The sequence below is a fragment of the Haliaeetus albicilla genome, chromosome 5 (assembly GCF_947461875.1).
Source record: "Haliaeetus albicilla chromosome 5, bHalAlb1.1, whole genome shotgun sequence".
Taxonomy (NCBI): Eukaryota; Metazoa; Chordata; class Aves; order Accipitriformes; family Accipitridae; genus Haliaeetus; species Haliaeetus albicilla.
This window is the reverse complement of record NC_091487.1, coordinates 19433012-19451030: the sequence shown is the minus strand read 5'-3', so window position 1 is coordinate 19451030 and position 18019 is coordinate 19433012. Positions and strand designations below refer to the sequence as shown.

At 41.6% G+C, this 18019-nt stretch overlaps 2 protein-coding genes across 6 annotated transcripts in view; one reads left to right on the top strand and one right to left on the bottom strand.

The window, feature by feature from the left end:
- Positions 1 to 3153: 3153 nt before the first annotated feature.
- Positions 3154 to 12665, top strand: PSMC1 (proteasome 26S subunit, ATPase 1). Its single transcript, XM_069783659.1, has 11 exons — positions 3154 to 3263; positions 4033 to 4086; positions 4931 to 5027; positions 5440 to 5564; positions 6090 to 6275; positions 6484 to 6612; positions 7560 to 7656; positions 7844 to 8033; positions 9400 to 9551; positions 11387 to 11541; positions 12359 to 12665. Exons 1-11 carry the CDS (start codon positions 3261 to 3263, stop codon positions 12491 to 12493), a joined length of 1323 nt encoding a protein of 440 aa, XP_069639760.1. The 5' UTR covers positions 3154 to 3260; the 3' UTR covers positions 12494 to 12665.
- A 2982-nt stretch (positions 12666 to 15647) lies between these two features.
- The window catches only part of NRDE2 (NRDE-2, necessary for RNA interference, domain containing), a 34986-nt gene continuing 32614 nt past the window's right edge, over positions 15648 to 18019 (bottom strand). For all 5 annotated transcript variants that reach the window (XM_069783654.1, XM_069783658.1, XM_069783655.1 and 2 more), the window contains 2 exons: positions 17121 to 17192; positions 15648 to 16440 (listed from right to left, as the gene is read on the bottom strand). In XM_069783654.1, the coding sequence (XP_069639755.1) occupies positions 16315 to 16440; positions 17121 to 17192 (198 nt within the window). In that variant the 3' untranslated portion in view covers positions 15648 to 16314. The remainder of the gene's footprint in view (positions 16441 to 17120; positions 17193 to 18019) is intronic.

Genomic DNA, 18019 nt, shown 5'->3' with positions numbered 1-18019 from the left:
GAATTGCTGTCACACGTGTCTTGTGAGCTCACAAATGCAAAGTTGAGCTTTTAGGTTCACCCTACACCCCTACCATTTTGGTCAGCTTATGAAACAATTCTCCATCTTCAAATGACTGCAAAGCTACAGGCCACTAAAATCAGGGTTTTGTAAGAAAAAAGTGACAAGAAATCTGAATTATAACCAGGACTACCAATTACAGGTATAGTTCTAAATAAAAATGGGTATGTCTGAATCTAAAGTGAGGTTGAAGAGAGGAAAAATTGCGTATATTTGAGGGAAAGGATGTTCTAGCATTTGTACACTGTAAAGTTAAAAGAAATATGGATGCAATCCTATAAGACAGTAAATTCCATAAAGTGAATGTTATTAAAGCAAAGAACATCTGTTTTCATTTCATTTCATTTCATTCCAAGTGTCCTTAAAAGTTACAGAACAGCTGATGCCATAACAAAAAAGCAGCTAATTCATAAAAGAATAAAAAGAATAGAAGAGTCAGATTAAACCCACAGTCCAAAACAGTAACCCTTGTGAACAAATGGAACCAAACCAAAGTTTGGTTCCACCTTTCTACACAGCCCAGCCAGTTACATTAATATTTAGTAAATAAAGTTCCCTACTGAGACTTGAATTCTAGAGGAAGTGTGAAAGAAAATACAACATCAAAGCAAAGAGCAGAACATCCTCCACATCCTACCGACAGCTCAAAAGTGGAGGCCCTTTTCATGAACGCTCTGATCTTTGCACTGAAAACAGTGACAATCTATATGCTGGTTAACAGGGTGAAAGCAGAATATAAGTATGTTTAAACTATACCCTCCTCTTGATTATAACCTTTCTGCTGATAGTGATGCTCACAAAAGACCCTGTCCTCCCATACTGACTCCCCACACAACCCCGCAATATCTTGTCACAGAGTTTTTAGCCCAAAGAAGAGAAAGTATCTGAAGATCCCCTAAATTCATTGGTGACACTGCCAGCGCTCCCACAGAGGAGGCAGGCACTTCGGTTCTGCAGCGGGCAGACACCAAGTAGCCGCTGCAGGCCCCAAACGAGGACCGGGGCTCCGGTGCAAGGACACAGTGTAAAACGGACTTGGCCCAAAGCAGACGTTCGGTTCTGGATTGAGTACATGCTTGTGTTCAATCTGTGCTTTACCTTTGGAAATGCCAAAAGCAGACATTGGAATTTTCTCCTGCATTTCCCCAGGAATATTGCAGATTGGTAGAGCTCATTGTAGGTATAAACGTTATGTTTATCTGGAGGGAGGGATTTCCTGAAAACTTTACCAGTGTTCTTACAGAGCTACCCGTAAGAAAAGCAATTCTTACACACAAAAAAATTATGCTTTTATATTGTCTAGATGGTGCAAGAGATGGCAGGAAGCATCAGGTCTAGGAAAAAACCCCATATCTTTAAATACAGGTCACAAAGAATATTTGCCACTCTTCCTCCTCTGCTTCTACACTCCCACACAGGTCAGCTCACAGCAAGAAGTCCTAAGAGAAAGGTCACAGTGTCTCTTCTTTCTTGGCAGTTAAAACTCCTGACGCTTAGATTTCATTCCTAGACATACAAAGAAAACCCTCCCTTTCTTTGATTTGTATTTCCATTCTTTCATTACGGAGAACCTTTTCTGGTTACTCCCACTGCAAATAACTTTAAAACAAGGTTGGATGCCTTCATTTATTTTGAAAACACATATGGAAAAATGGTACAGGAAAACAAACTTTTGGAAGAAGAGCTACTGGCATTTTATACACAGAATGAATGCGTTTATATCGTTGGAACAGTCAAAACACATGGCAGCTCACACTACAGGTGGAGAACAACCAGCACCAGTAGCACTCTGAAAACATCTGGGGCAAGCAGTACTCACTATACTAGTCCAGACATGGTCTCAGTAGAAGATCCTTCCATCAATGTTGTAAAACATAGCTCTGTTTTTGTGCCTTTCCATACTTCAGGCTACTCTCCTGAGCTTTAAAGCTGCCATCCTCTACAGCATTCACATACCTTCTTCCACAGTACCAGGCCACACATTAAAAGCAGAGTTTGCAGTACGCACAAGGCTGCATGGTGACTGATGAATTCTTCACGACAGCACATTTTAAAGAACCCCCCGTGACACCGGACAGGAGCAGGACCACTCCCCAAGCAGGCACACAAAGCAGGCAAGAGCTGCAAACTCTAACATTTCCACTTGCGGCACAACACAACCAGAGTGTTTTGGTCTTTCCAGGGAGACCCATCTCTTAGTGGCTAAGTAGTAGTGCTTAAGGGAGGTTAACTCGAACTGCCAGGATTAAGGCATACTTTCCCAGGATATTCAGAGGTTTTGATTTCATTTTTATGGATATTAACATTGCGGCAGCTGGTTATTGCGAGGTTTAATTAGTATCACGAGCTTCGTGTTTTGATGTGAACTGTAAGAACACCTGAGAAATATCCCAAGGGGAAAGAATTCCACTTTCTTCTAGGTTTCTATGGCAGAGAAGGCAGTTCCACGCTTTTGAAGCAAAAGCTGCCGTTAGCAGACTGTTGAAAAGGTCTTCTCCGCTTAGCCATCACCACACGTCTCTTCCGTCAAGAAAAGCGCTGTTAATCTGAAATCGTATTCAGAAGCTGTTGCAACCTAAGCAGTAGTTGAAACGCGGCCACGAAGCGTCTGCCAGCGGGGCGGGAGTCACTTTTTCTCCAGCGAACGGCTCGCTGCCCTCGCGGGGACCAATTCGGATCCCGCGGGAACCGCCTGCGGGCAGGCATAACCGCAACTCGGACGGCGCTCGCTTCGCTCGCAACCTTGCCCGGCAAACGAGCCCCCAGAGCCCAGGCGCTGCCGAGGCCGGGCCGCTTCGAAGCAGAGCTCGGCCCCCGCCGCGGCCGGCGCCCGCCCGCGGCACGGAGCCCTCTGCTGCTCGCCGCCGGCCTCACAGCCCGAGCGGCCGCACCGAGCGGCTACGCGGGGCCAGACGGGCAGGGGCAGGGCCCGGGATGGGTGGCGTGGGGTGGGGTGGGCGGCCCGGCCCGGCCCGGTGCCGCCGGCAGGCGAGGGGGCGGGCGGTTGCCGGCTGCTCGCCGCCTCAGCCGCGCCGGCCCCGGCCCGCGGCGGAGTCACGTGACCCGCTGCCCGGCGCCGTGCGCCTTTGTCGCGCCCGCACCGCCTTCGCGTTTGGCCCTTGCCGTACGCCGTAGTGACGCCGCCGCGCCTCTCGCCGGGCACCGGCGGGGCCGTATTTCCGGTGCGGCGCCGAGGCGGGATGGTGAGACCGCGGCCGGCTCCCCGGGGCCGGGCCGGGCCGGGGCGCCCAGAGCGCGGCCGTACGGGGGAGGGGGCCGCGCCCGCGGAGCGGAGCGGAGCGGAGGTCCAGGCGTCCTCGGGCATCCCGCCGCCGTCGGGCGGGGTTTTGCGGAGTCACCGCCGGCGCTGGGCCTTTAGGCCGCCTGCGGGGGGAGCGCGGCCGGCGGCGCTGAGGCCGGGCCGTGAGCCGGGGCTCGCCGCCGCGGGGGGGCTCGCCGCGTCGCTCGCCGCTGTGGGAGGGAGGTGGGTTTGTAGCCGCGGGCCTGCAGGGCCCCGCCAGCCGGGGGCGCGGGCATCGCCCCGCAGAGGTCGGGCTTCCCGCGGGGAGCGGTGGCAGTCTCCGCGGGCAGCAGCTCTGGTTTGTCCCGCTGCGGGGGCAAGGGCAGGTAACGTAGCTGACAGGAGAGCGAAGGAGACCTTGCTGTGGTACGCGTTGCTTAGTGCCGCTCGTTAATTTACGCGAGCAAGGAGTGAGCTAAAACTACGACGTAGCAAGACAGTGCAACGCCGTACGAGTCAAAAACATACCAGTGAACGTGTCCTTCCCTGCCGCGTAAGTCCGCACCTGTCTTTATTCACTGGCTTTTGACAGTCCACTGGAATGTAGTAGTAATTCGTTTAGGCGAAATGCAGTTATGGCTTTTCTTTACGTGGAACTCTCCATAGGCTTCAAGATTCATAGCAGTGTACTTATATTGGGCTGTTGTTTTGGTTTTTTTCTTGTTACTTAGGGTCAAAGTCAGAGTGGCGGACATGGTCCTGGTGGTGGCAAGAAGGATGACAAGGTAACTAAAAACAAAACAAGTGCTTATACTTATAGAATGAACTACAGGGGTGCTACTACAGAGGCTGGTTGCAATAGACTGTATTTTACAACTTTTTTTCATTCTTGCGTTCAGAACTGCATAAAACTACGCTCTTGCTAACTGTGATGAGATGTCTTATCCCTTCTGGATGCACATTGGAGAAAGCAGGTTGCTGTTCAAAAATAGAAAAGGGGGCTTGACTGTAAAGCAAAACAAATTATTTGACAGTAGTAATTACTTTTTTAAAATAATAAAACTATAAATCTGCCTGGGGCAGAAGAGACTAGTTGCCTTCAAGCTGTCACCGAAGTAACTGGTTTTGGTTTGAAAATGACATCATACTGTCATCTGCATGAGGTCTGTACTTCATGTTGTAGACCATTAGCGGCCATTCCAGTTTCCTTTGGAGATGGAAGTATAACGTACATGGCAAGCTATGTCTAAGCTGGCAAACCAAATGCGCGTTACTTGTTGATTAAAGTGCAACAGAAATGTTCAGATTCAGTATTTTCCTCATCCTTTCAAGTATGAGTTTTGTTTACTCATACTTCAGGCTTTAGCCTTCCATGTTCTATATTCACTGAAAATTAAGAAGAGGGATCTAAAATAAGCAGGAGAAGAAATTTTTGAACTTTCTTAAACAAATAAGAATAGTATTTCTTTTGGGCTTCTCATTATATATCATAAAAGAGACGATTTTGTTATGTAGCCATTCAGCTTAAGTTGAGCTCTCTCTCAGTCTGTGCGCCTAACATCTGTGTATATTTTTTTCATTGTTGATATCCTGATGTTTTTTTTTCATGAAATTCTTTTTATCAATAAGGATAAGAAGAAGAAATACGAACCTCCAGTTCCAACCAGAGTGGGGAAAAAGAAGAAGAAAACAAAGGGACCAGATGCTGCCAGCAAACTCCCCCTGGGTAAGCATTCTGCCTGCCTCAGCAGTCCTGTGGACTGTCTGCTCTTCGAGAAGTGCAGAGCTGTCCTATCCCCTAGATCTAGCTGTATGTAGGTTGTAAATGATTAAGCAGAAGACCAAATGTAATTTTATTTCTAATTAATGTAAAAATGCAAAATAAGGTTATTGTTATGCAAGATGCCGCCCATGAATTTCCGGGTAAGAGAGAGAAATCGTAATGAGAAGTGCAGGGGAAATATTATCTCTAAAAATGTTTTTAACTTAGAATTACAGTGGGACAACTAAAATAGTGACTGCTGCTCATATAGAAGTTATTGTCAAAAAATAAAGCAGAATTTCTGGTAATGAATTAGTGAATAGTTGGTACCATGTCAAACTTGGTCTAAAACAGTGTGATTCCACTTTGATTACAGTGACTCCTCACACACAGTGCAGACTCAAATTGTTGAAATTGGAGAGAATTAAAGATTACCTCTTAATGGAAGAAGAATTTATCAGAAATCAAGAACAGATGAAACCTTTGGAAGAAAAACAAGAGGTGAGGTTTGAGTGAACTGTTACTTCTAACGTTACAATAAGTGCTCTAATGTAAACTACTTCATACAAAAGCAATGGAAATAAAGTGCCATGAATGTGTAAGTCAATACAAACGTATTATGTGTATTACAGTTCTTCATTAAATCTCAATTACTGTCCAGAAAACAGAGGATTTTTTTTCTAGTGGTTTAATGGTTTTAGTCCAAGCATGGGTTAGTACGGATGAGGCCACAGTGCTTTTTTTTGTTTCTTAGTGGGCTGTCAAAGTGCAGCTCCCAGATGTCTCCATCAATAGAGTAAGAAAGAATATTCTAGCTATGCACATCCATATAGTGGTGTCCATACATTTTAGGACTAAAATAATAGTGGATTTTGTTACTGGCCTATGCTTTTATGCCATTTGGGGCAGTAAAACCACAATAGCAGAGACTAGTTCTGTTATGTTTGGTGTAAACTGTTGAACCAGTGTTGTACAAGAATGTTTTTGCCTGTGTTCTTGAGTTTCTTGGATTCTTCCTGACAACAGGAAGAAAGATCAAAGGTGGATGATCTGAGGGGAACACCAATGTCCGTGGGTACCTTGGAGGAGATTATTGATGACAACCATGCTATCGTGTCCACATCAGTAGGATCAGAGCACTATGTCAGTATTCTGTCTTTTGTGGACAAGGATCTGCTAGAGCCAGGCTGCTCTGTTTTGCTAAATCATAAGGTGAGTTGTTTTTATAAAATGAAGCACAAGTTCTTGTACTCTTTTTAACTGGCCTCCCCCTCCCCACCCCCGAGAATCACAGAATCATAGGGTCTGGGAGCTAATGCTGTTATTTCACACACCTAAATAGATGAGCATTGGGTTTAGGCTTGACCTTGTACTAATAATGCTGCTTGCTTTCTTTGACAACTCTTAATGTTTGAATTAGGTTCATGCTGTGATAGGAGTGCTGATGGATGACACAGACCCTTTAGTTACTGTGATGAAAGTGGAGAAGGCTCCTCAAGAAACATATGCTGACATTGGTGGCCTTGACAACCAGATTCAAGAAATCAAGGTATTCAAGTTGTGCTAATTTACACTGTTAAGTAAGCTAGCAATGTAGCTGCTGTGCTGGGAACTCAAAAGTGTAACAGCAGGACCAACTGCTGTTCATGTAGTGTTCTTTTGTGTCTTGCTATACTGCATTTCTTCATTTGATTTTGCTAGGCAGACTCATGGACCTAAATCTCTTAAGTGGGTACCATACCCATTCACAGAGTGTTTGCATGGAAACCTTTCGCAGTTGCCGTGGAACCTGTAGAGCCCTGAGCTCATAAAATCTCTGCAATAACTTACTGTTTGCAACCTATAAAGTTACTGATTGTTGCAAGATGAGAGTTAAATTGTAAAAAGTGCAGAGGTTGTTTTGAGTGTCTGATGCTGTGCAATCTAAGGATTTAGTGGGTAGGGGGTTTTTTTTTTGCTTGTTTTGTGTTTGCATGCATTTGTTGTTTGGGTGGGTTTTTTTGTGTTTGGGTGGGTTTTTTTCCTACCAGCAGAGTGCTATCTGAACCTTGGTAATACTCAACCCTTTTGCTTTGGGTAGGCATCCAAAATAGCAAGTGCTCTTAAAATATTGATCTGTAGTATCTGGTAACTCATGGTGGAAGGCATCCTTTCATAAAGGGTCCCCCCACCCCAAGATCCTCCATGAGTGCTTGGGAGTCAGGAACTCCAGGGTTCTAAATTCAGCATGATGCGTTTAGGTTGGAGGAGGGGGAGCACTCACTGCTTCTCTTCCACATGTCAAGTGGAAACAATAGGAAGACCTGTTCAGATAGAGTAGTTGTCTGCCTTAGAATTTGAGGCAACAGGGACGTGCACTTTTCAAGGTCTGTCTTGAAATCAGTTAAGAAGTTCTTGCTACACAAACCCAATCAAATGCTGTTCTCAAGATCCCTGCAGAACTTCTGTGGAGAGTGCTCTTTACAAAAACTCCGGTTTGTTTTTCTTGTGCTGCAGGAGTCTGTGGAGCTTCCTCTCACCCATCCTGAATATTACGAAGAGATGGGTATAAAGCCACCCAAAGGAGTCATTCTGTATGGCCCACCTGGCACAGGTATCTTACAGTACATTAACAACTGTGCTGAGCTGAAACAAGTGAAATAAACTATGCTTGCTTAGTATTAAAGCATTGCCAAGTCTGTCACAAATGTCATATGACTGTTTTGTTAAAGCATAAAGCTTTAACAAAGCCCCCCTGACCCCGCAAACTAATTACAGTATTTCTTTCTGACTAAAACCAGGTAAAACTTTACTAGCCAAAGCAGTGGCAAACCAAACTTCAGCAACCTTCCTGAGAGTGGTTGGTTCAGAACTTATACAGAAATACTTGGGTGATGGTCCAAAGCTCGTGCGCGAACTGTTCCGTGTGGCTGAAGAGCATGCTCCGTCGATTGTCTTCATTGACGAAATTGATGCCATTGGTACAAAGAGGTACAGCATTCTAGCTCTATCTCCCACTTCACCCACAAGGCTTACTAGAAACACTTCTTTTGCAGCCATATTGATACTCTGTTTCTTAGCATTTTCTAGCATTTTCATAATACTCTTTGATGTAAGCATTTTTAACAAGTAAGACTTCAAATAACTTCTTTGAAACTAAAATACATCACAACCTTTTCATATTAAATGAATGTGACCGGAGACTTAACCTCTGTTCTCTTGCTAGCTGGTAGCATCTCTATGATAGAGTGTCTTATGCACAGTGTCTAAGTTCATATGGTATCCTCTAAGTGCAAATCTAAATATACAGTAATGGGCTTTAGTGATTCAACAGTAAAGCAGTGTGCTTGATACAGAATATATCCATTTATCGCTTGGCTCTCCAGATAGGTGGCTAAATAATTACATGTTCTTAGAATATTATATGGTAAGTTACAGGGTGTGATGTCATGGGGAAGCATTGCTTGTGCCACACTAAACCATTTTTCAGCCTGTATCCAAGTGGTATTACTTTTAAAATTCCATAGGCAAGTTGGAACTGTCCAATACAAATAGTCTTTAAAGTAGTCAGATGTTTTTTAAATAAATAAAAAGGTGCTCATGCATAGTACTACACAGCTACTAGCCTGAGGCTCCAGTATAACACAGCTTCTGCCCCATATATTTCAGCATATGTAGAAAGGATTAGACTGATGGTAAGTGCATAACATGTGGAATTCTTCATGAATGTTAGGTTGCTTCAGACTGTTCCTAAACATGGGGGAGCTGTTTTGGATGTAGGTTATCTAGTCTGCTATTAGCAAAATGAAATGGCTAAGCCACAAAGCAGAGAAATACAGCCACTGGTACCTGTGTTTCAGGAAGAGCAGAGTTAAACCAGGATCCACTAAGTAAGGGTGTAGTTCTAACTGCGTGCGTAAGGGAAAAACTCTGAAATGGAAAAATGAGTGGCAAGCTGTATTTTCTATGAAGTGGATGCATGTGCTTTTAAGAATTGGGTTTTCTTCCTTTTTTATGTTAATTTGTTGATTTTGTTGGGGAAAAAAGAGGTTTCCAAATACATAACAAGCATGGAAAAAGGACAGATTTCCTTCACGTGATTGCTGTTACTTTCCCCAACTACAAGAATAGTTCAGTGTTTCTTCACTTACCTAGATGTCACAATATGATTCTGAAAACCTGCTTTTTGTTTTCTATGGGTGAACATTAAAATAAAAAAAAAATCTGTTATGGGTGTTTAAAAAAAAAAAAAACCAAAACCAAACCACGCACTATTTAGTTTGTGTTTGTGGCAGTTATGTGAAGTATGTTCTTAAATTTGCATAGTGCTTTTTCTGACTATATTGTTTTCTTAAAGGTATGACTCAAATTCAGGTGGTGAAAGAGAGATCCAGCGTACAATGCTGGAGCTGCTGAACCAACTGGATGGGTTTGACTCCCGGGGGGATGTTAAAGTTATTATGGCTACAAACAGAATAGAAACACTGGACCCAGCTTTAATTAGGCCCGGTAAGAGACTTCCCGCTGTGTATGCTTACATCACTTTTCTTGTGAAAAGACTTGTCATAACTTGTCAAACATGGGCTGGTAAAAGGAATGCAAGTTACTGGTTTGTCTCTATTCACCATCTCATCTATGTTTGTGTATCTGTTAAAACTGGAACACATTCACAAGTTTCCAAATGGGAGAAAAACTTATGGACGAGAAGAAATGTGTTAATTTCCTCTTACATATACATAAACAATTTGAATATTCTTCCTTTGTATTAAGATGGAACAGCTGGTTTAAGTAATTGTTAAATCAAGCTGTAGTGCAGCAGCAGCATTTCGTTAATGTCTTCAGCAGCTGGGGAAGGTAGGGCAGTACCACTTGTGCCTTACAGGTGAGAACTTAAGCTATAACAATGAGAGCCTAGATTCTGATGCAAGGAAACCAGTCTGCTTCCTTACCGACGTGGCATACTGCTGTCATTTGGGGGATGAGTGAGGGAGAAGTAATATCTTATTTTGACATATGTACTCCATGTTGAGCCAAGAGCTTGAAGAGGCACAAGTAGTATGGCCTCTAAAGATGTACTGAAACATAATACATCTGTGGGGTCTGTTAAATCAGAAGGTAGAAAGTAACACAGAGATCAAAGAAATAAGCTAAGCCTCCAATTAGTGTCCTCAAGTAAATCCTAAGTATTGAAGAGGTTGTAAAGATACTCCTTCTGAAGTAACAGAGATAAGACAGAGAGCAAAGATAATTTAAGGTGAAATTGTCAACTACTCTGAACAGTCACTAGACTGCAGGGACCCAAGGAGTTCAGGAAGGAAAAAAAACCTCCACAGTATGAAGTTGCTGAGGTATGTTTGTGTTTTTTCAGAAAAGTCTGGTTTTGTCACCGTCTTAACCTTACCCCCTCCAAATCAAGATCGGTGCTGTTAGAGTACAGAGGAGATAATGCTATACTAGCATTAAAAGACAGGCTAAGATGATCTAAAGTTTGTTGGTTGGAAACTTCCTACACCTGTCGGGTATTTAAATGTAACCATTGCTGGAGCAACCAGGGCACTTCCAGCAGCTCCGTAAACTGATTTACCATTGTGCATGACAGTCTGGAATATCTCAAGTGGTGCGATCAACCCTTTTTAGAAAAGATACTGTAAAACTAAAGAAAAATAGGAGTGATCTGGAGATGGAAAATATCTTTACAAAGATTGCTCACTAAAGTTGGAACAACGAGTACCAGGACATCCAAAGTCCCTACTGACATAAAGGAAAGATTTGGTGTAGGGACTTGTAACAGAACTATGTATGCAAAACCTTCCTTCTTCAGTTAGGTGTTTGGGGGCTTTTTGTTGGGTTTTGTTTTTGGTTGGTTTTGTTTTTGGTTTTTTTAGGGGGTTGGTTATATAGGGAGGAAGAGTTCTTTGAGTTGCCACAGTGATTTATTTTGTGTGCGTGTGTGCATGCAGCAAAAAATTAAACTTCAGAGCTAAATGTCATCTTGGAGTAGAATAAAATTTATTACAAGAACAAAAGTATTTGATGAGTACTTCCCTGTGCTGTGACACATTGTTTTTTGTTGTATTTATATGTGACTCAAGGAAGGTTTTTCATGTTTCTCAGGTGAGGTGTCCCTTACCCACAGTGACAGACTTTTTCAGCAGCATGGTATCTTTCAGCTCCAGTAGCTTCCTGTTCATTGCAAATAGTCTGATCTCACTTTCTATTCTAAGACATGATTGAGTGTGGTGTGAAGAAACAGTTACCTGTCAGTCTAACCTTGAAACCTTCTTCCTGCTCTGTTTCCAATAGCTGCATGCAAAAAAACCTGACTGAACTTTTCTTTTGCACAGGACGTATTGATAGGAAAATAGAGTTCCCTCTACCGGATGAAAAGACCAAGAAACGAATCTTTCAGATTCACACAAGTAGGATGACGTTGGCAGATGATGTGACTTTGGATGAGCTGATAATGGCAAAAGATGATCTCAGTGGTGCAGATATTAAGGTTAGTGTACATCACCATTGTTTATACTTGAAAACACAACTCAAATCTCATTTTGATTGTGTCCAAAAACATTGTCTGTTGAAACTGTTCTCTAATTACCTGTGATTACATCACTGAGGGACAGTTGGATGGCTTCAAAATACCTTTGAGTGCCACATACTCAGCTTTACAAATGGGAAATTTACCAAAATTTTAATTATGAGGTAGCTTATGTTAATAAGAGTATGTACCTGTAAAATTTGATATTCAGATAACAAGTAGCAAAGTGGAAATTCAAAGCGGAATGTGGAATCTTGCACAAACATGCAAGATATCTTAAATGTTACTTAAGATAGTGCAGGATAAGAAGCATTTTTAGAGACTGTTGCAAGCAGATAAAAATGCACCTGTAGATGAGGAAGCTTCAGACACACATCATCTGCTTTTCTGAAGGAGACAAAGCCCTTACTGGAGTTACCACACTAATGAGCTTAACCAAACATGATGTTACGTGACCACCTGGGTGCAGAAGGATGCCACAGCCCACCCTTAACAGAGCTGGATGCATCTGTCCCTCCCAGGAGGGAAACAGTGTTGCTATGCCTTTCTGTCATGGAAGGGTTACTCTGGCTGCAGAAGGATGTACTCATCTAGCTTTACCTAGATTGCTTTACATGCTTCAGTGCTACTGAACAGTATTAATGTAAATTTTGTTAACACTCTTCACTTTCACTATGGAGTGAGTCAGTGGGAGCGGTGTGAAGGTGGTGCTATCTTCTGAGGTGTGGCTTGAAGGGTTTGCACAGACAGTAACTTATTCTTGCTTTGTCTGTTGCAGGCAATTTGTACAGAAGCTGGATTGATGGCTTTGAGGGAACGGCGAATGAAAGTAACAAATGAAGACTTCAAAAAGTCTAAAGAGAATGTTCTCTATAAGAAGCAGGAGGGAACCCCTGAGGGACTGTATCTTTAAGTCACGTGTCTCTTTGGGGACTATCAGGAACTCCTTCTGTGTTGATGACAGTCCTGTGTAAAACCACACAGGCTAGCTAATTTTCATTCTTGAAGAGGTTAAATGCTGGTGGGTTGTGGTTTTTCAGTCTGTGTAACACTTATTTCCCAATAAAACATTTATTTGAATTGAACTGTGTTGGTGGCAAAGACCTGCTACCTGCAGGGAACTGGCTGTTGCTTTAGTCAGACTTTCTTTCAAGAAAAAGTGCTAGTCTCAGTGATCCAAGCCATGCTGCTGCCACCCCACACTGGTACAGGCAGGAGTACATAAGCAGGTTCCCCACCTGTCAGTCCTCGCTAGGCATGGCAGTCTTGTACAGTAGTTGTACAATTGCTACTGTTCTTAAAGTAATTACTTTTCTGTATCTCTTTTTAGGGGCTAACTAGGACAGAAGTCACTTCTGTGTAACCTTAGTATCCCAAGTCATATATACATAAAAATTAATGAAAAACATGCAACCTTAAGTAACATTCAGATACACTTTAAAAGTACCTATCTCTGTCTAGCACTTGGGCTTACATGAAAGCAAGGTGGACACTCAGTTTAAAGATCTAAATGTGTTTGGGTAAGGTACTTGTAAGATTGAAGAGTTTATACATTTGTTTTTCCTGAGAGGGATACAGTTCATTATATAAACATGCTTTCTTTACTCTGAGTTAGAGAATGTCTTTAAAAGGAACCAACACAGCCCTGCGCTGCCCAGGGCAAGGTGTGTGCATGCTGTTAGGGCACAGGCACTGACCAGCCTGGGTGCCAGAGGGGCACAGTTTGTCATGCTGCAGCTGTGCAGGGAGAAATTCAAACTGCAAGTCACATGCTTGGTGTTCAGCAGAGTAATCTTAAAATGAATTCTTCCCCTCTAAACAAATCTATTGCCTGCAGCACCATCCCCATAGGAGTTAACAAAATAGAAATCTAAGTTCTAGCAATGCATATACTGCTTATTAAGTCTTCTGTGTAGTGTACTCATGAAGTGCTTGTTAAGGTCTAAGTAATTAATTTCCATCTGTTGTACATGTGATTTTTAAGGTTTACATAAAGTTCCATATACAGACCACAGTTAAGCAATGTGTAGCCTTTGTTCTAGAAACTTTCTGTGGGAGCAAAGCCTGGCCAGTAACAGACATTTGAGAGTTACACACAGAGCAATCCCTTTCATAACTGCCAGTACTGTAACAATGGTAGCAGCAAGGCCAAGAGATTTTGTTTTTCTATGTAAAAATTATGTGGTTCATTGTTAAAAACAAACCCTACAGATGAATGGAGTCTTTTATTTCATCTAGGAACCCTGAAATAGATTTGTTTTTCATCTGGAGATAGAAAAACAACAAGCAACATTTTATTACCCATTCTTACAAACCTTATGAGTTCTGTCTCCTTGAAAAGGTCACAAAAAGCCAGTGATTTTTTAGCACTTTCTAATCATGGCAGTTGATCTCATCATCGCTTGAAGGGCTGAAGAGCTTTATGACCTGTGTGGCAAGCAAGGCTTTTTTTATTTGGGACATGGCTGTTAATGCTGGCTAGAAGCAACAACCACAAAGAGGTCAGTTCAACCGACTGAAGGAAAGCTGCAATGTACTGAGCTAAACCAAGAACCATGTTCTGGTACACTGTCTGCCACAACAGTAACTGAAAAAGAAACATATTTGAAAATTAAATTCTTGCCTTTTGCAGCAGAACTTAACTTCTGCCACTTTCTGCAACGTTCCTGAACTTGAGTCACAAAGATAAAAGACAAAAGTAATAAAGATCAGGAGAAAGTGAACAGCGAGTATATTCCCCGAAAGGACAGAAAAAGCTACTGGGGTCTGAATTAAAGGCAGGACTTACTCCAGGAGCTCCAGTAAGTGAGCAGCCTCTGACCACCCCAAGTGAAGGAAGTAGTACAAGTGCTGCACTAGGAGAAGCTGTGCAAGGGAAAAGGCCCAGGGGAGGGGATGCATGGAAGAGAAAAGTGAGTGGAACAAGAGTCATCAGTGCCGTCACTGGAGGTTTTCAAGATACAATTGGACAGGGTGCTAGATAATCTCACCTAGGCTCCCTGTCCCACAAAAGGTTGGACCAGATGATCTTTTGAGGTCCCTCCCAACATGGGCTGCTCTGTAATTCTATGACACTGAAGAGAAACACAAGCAGGAACACACCCTGGCTCCCCGCCTCTCCATATCCCTTCCAGGTCTTCAAAGGAAATGGCATTCTGCTTTGATGGGAAAGCAAAAAACACACACACACTATTTGTGATGTTACTGTTCAGTGCACAGAGTAACTCCTACTCCAATTCAGGAGTTCTGTCATTTCTGAAAGAAGCATGGATTTTAAAAATAAAATGTTTTTTCAAAATCAACTACTTTTATAGCAACGCCAGCATCACTTGCAACCACAGCAATATTATAAGGCTCTTTAGAAGTGCTGTAATGCCATTTGAAATCCTGCATGTTCCCTGTAATATTGAAAATAATTTTAGAAAGGAATAAATGAAGTGCAGCCTAAACGAAAGTGTATTATATCTTGTGTTGTGGTGCTACAGGCAAAACTGAGCCATAGATTGTATGGCTTTCTCCAGCCCTGGTTTTCCGTGTCATCAGATCTCACCAGCTGGATGATCCCAATTGTTTTAGTGCTGTTAGTGACAGTTAGTTTTCTCCTGAAAAACCTCTGAAACAGTTTCAGGTATTCAGTGGCTACAGGTACCCTCTCTTCAGATGAAGATCCGGTTTCTGAGTACTTGGTTCTCAAGAGCAGGGATGCTAAACAGTCTTTTACATATTTCAGCATATTCTGTCTTATAAAATAAATATATAACATAACTGTATCTTTAAATTGTTACCATATTTCATATTACTTCTCTAGGAGCTTGCCTGAAGACTCTTGGAATAGAAGCTACTAATTGAACAATCATGTTTTGACTACTATGCCTTCTTTGGTGAGGATTAAATACAGACCAGACCTCTACTTCTCTTACGGTGATTGCCTGTATTTGGGTCAAAAGCTTGTAATCAATTACAGGAACTTGTTTAAAAGTGAGCTGCTTAGAGATGCCTTACAGATACATTTTCATTTTTAATACACTCACAGTTAAATTAAGAAATAAAAAAATAACTCAAGTCCCTTTTGAATTTTAAAATATTCAGGTGTATTTTTCATAAATATTCATATTAAAATGGTCATCTGTCAAAACGTACAAATATAAAGACCAAAATAGGTGCCCACTCAAGCAAAGATTTAGCTTTTACTAAGAGTATATATACAGATGTAACGGCTGTTTGACTTGGTAGTTATATATACACATGCATGCATACCAAGCTGAAGGAAATTACTGAAGTCTGCCAACTGGAGGACAGTGGAGCATCCATCTGGCAGATGTTTATTTCCTGTGCTGCTCACCAAACCATAGTTGGCATGTATTGAATCTCCACTGAACTCTAGGGAATGTAATTTCAAACAATAGAATAAGAAATGTGGGCAGCATTCAACAGGAGGCTATTTATAAGAGGGTATCCTTCTGTGGGAGCCAGCAATAATTCAGAGAAACGGATGCATTTTTGTGGGTGAAATGCAGTACTTGATTCCAGAATACTTGCAGCTAACAGAACTCCATTTTGATAGTAATTTATATAAAAGCTTAAAAAAAACCCAACCAAACAAAACAAAACACAAAAAAAACCACCAAAAAAATAACCCAAGTCCCAACAGACTTCCTGTTTGAAGAGAGACACGTCTAACTGTTAGTTTTGGAACTAGCTTCTGTACTTTCTCCACTCATCTACAGTCTTCTTTTAAACCTCTAATAGCAGATCCAGCTCTTCCATAGGTACCCGCACTCTCAGTTCTTTTTCAGTCATTAGATCAAGTGTCTCTTGCAGATCATCAGGGAAGTACTCTACTGCATCCATATAGAGTACCTGGAAAGACAATGAAACATTTTCTGTGCCATCTTTCTATCACAGCAAGAAACATAGTATAAAGTAGTACATAGATATACAAACAACTCTATAGCAAGAACATAAGATATCATGTACTTCTTTAAAATAATACAAGCAGAATTAGTACTTGTGCAGTGACAGCAATGTAGATGTTTAATCAAGTCTTTTCCAACTCTTACTAAATAATTTTATTCAAAAAGATAAAATATAGGTCAAGATGGCACTGCAGCATTTGCAGTATATATAGATGTTACCTGAGGAGTTGCAGGTAATCCTGAATAATTTATTATACTATTAACTAAACACATTTTTATTTGCCTATGTATTTCTGCTACTACCATGCTCATGACAGAACACAGTCTGAAAGGCATTATCACTTTTAGATCACACAGAGAGGAATTTATTATCTCCTTGCCTCATGCAATGCAACACCTTTCTGTTCTGAAACACAAACAGCACTGACCACTACGTTTGTTTCTACTTCAGATGCATCTCTTATCTGTAGAAAATCTTACAGTGCTTCTCCTTCAGAAATCTCTCCTTTCATTTGCATATAACTCATTACAACAACTACTAAAGTCTAACTTTTTTTTTTTTTTCAAATACAGAACTTAAAAAACTAGAGTATGATGACAGGTTTATATTTTTTCTGTGCTTACCTTTGCCCAAGGACAGTTTTGAAGGGCTTTATAAAACAATCCTTTACTTTTTTCTTTTTTTCCTAGTGAAGCCTGTGTGAGAAATAAATGTTCATAGTTAATTCAGTAATAGCTGAAATAATAAACCAATTATCTCTGAGACAAAGAAATTACTGCTGAAAAGCTCAGTGTTATTCTGCTGAGGAATCCTTATTGCTATATATTGTGGTAGCTGTGCAATTGGACAGGTTACACTGGTGACACTGGTTACACTCTTCAATGTAATCAAAGAGATGTCTTTAAGGAGTTTCAGGGCTTTATTTGTAAGACAAGTAATAGAACAAAGACTAGCAGAAAGAGCCTCCGCTGAGTATTTCAGTTAAACTCAGTGCCTTTGCGTATATTTGACAATAATACTGCAATGGGCAAGAGTGCAAATCATTAACCAAAACTTACGCCTGATACGCTATACATGTACTATACAAGAGCATCTTTGGTACAGTGAAGGTGATAATACATTATTTTTGTGCACTGAAGAGATCGCACGCATACATTTTCTTACTCGGCAGAAACTTGTTAAGGCTGAATCCCTTTACATACAAAAACGGCTATGTCAAAGTAGCATCTATCTGGAAGGAGTTAAAAATTCTTCCTCAAAGTACTCGTTCAACTATGTGATACAAGTACAGACCACACAACTATCATGAAGTTTAAAAAGAGAAGGGTAGCAGAGGTCAGAGTGCTGAACAGTCTCCTTAGCTTCAGTCATCCCAGTTACAGGTAGAAGTAATTACGATTTCTTGTGAATAAATCTCTTTAATTGGGGTACTTTAAAAAACACTTAACAAACAGGGGATATTATGGCAAATCCAAAAAAAGAAGTAATTCCAAAATACTGAAAATACCTTAAATGTTTTGAG

Coding starts and splice junctions, on each gene's coding strand:
- PSMC1 (XM_069783659.1), top strand. Junction 6,613..7,559: donor ACCAGATTCAAGAAATCAAG/GTATTCAAGTTG, acceptor CTTGTGCTGCAG/GAGTCTGTGGAGCTTCCTCT. Junction 7,657..7,843: donor GTATGGCCCACCTGGCACAG/GTATCTTACAGT, acceptor GACTAAAACCAG/GTAAAACTTTACTAGCCAAA.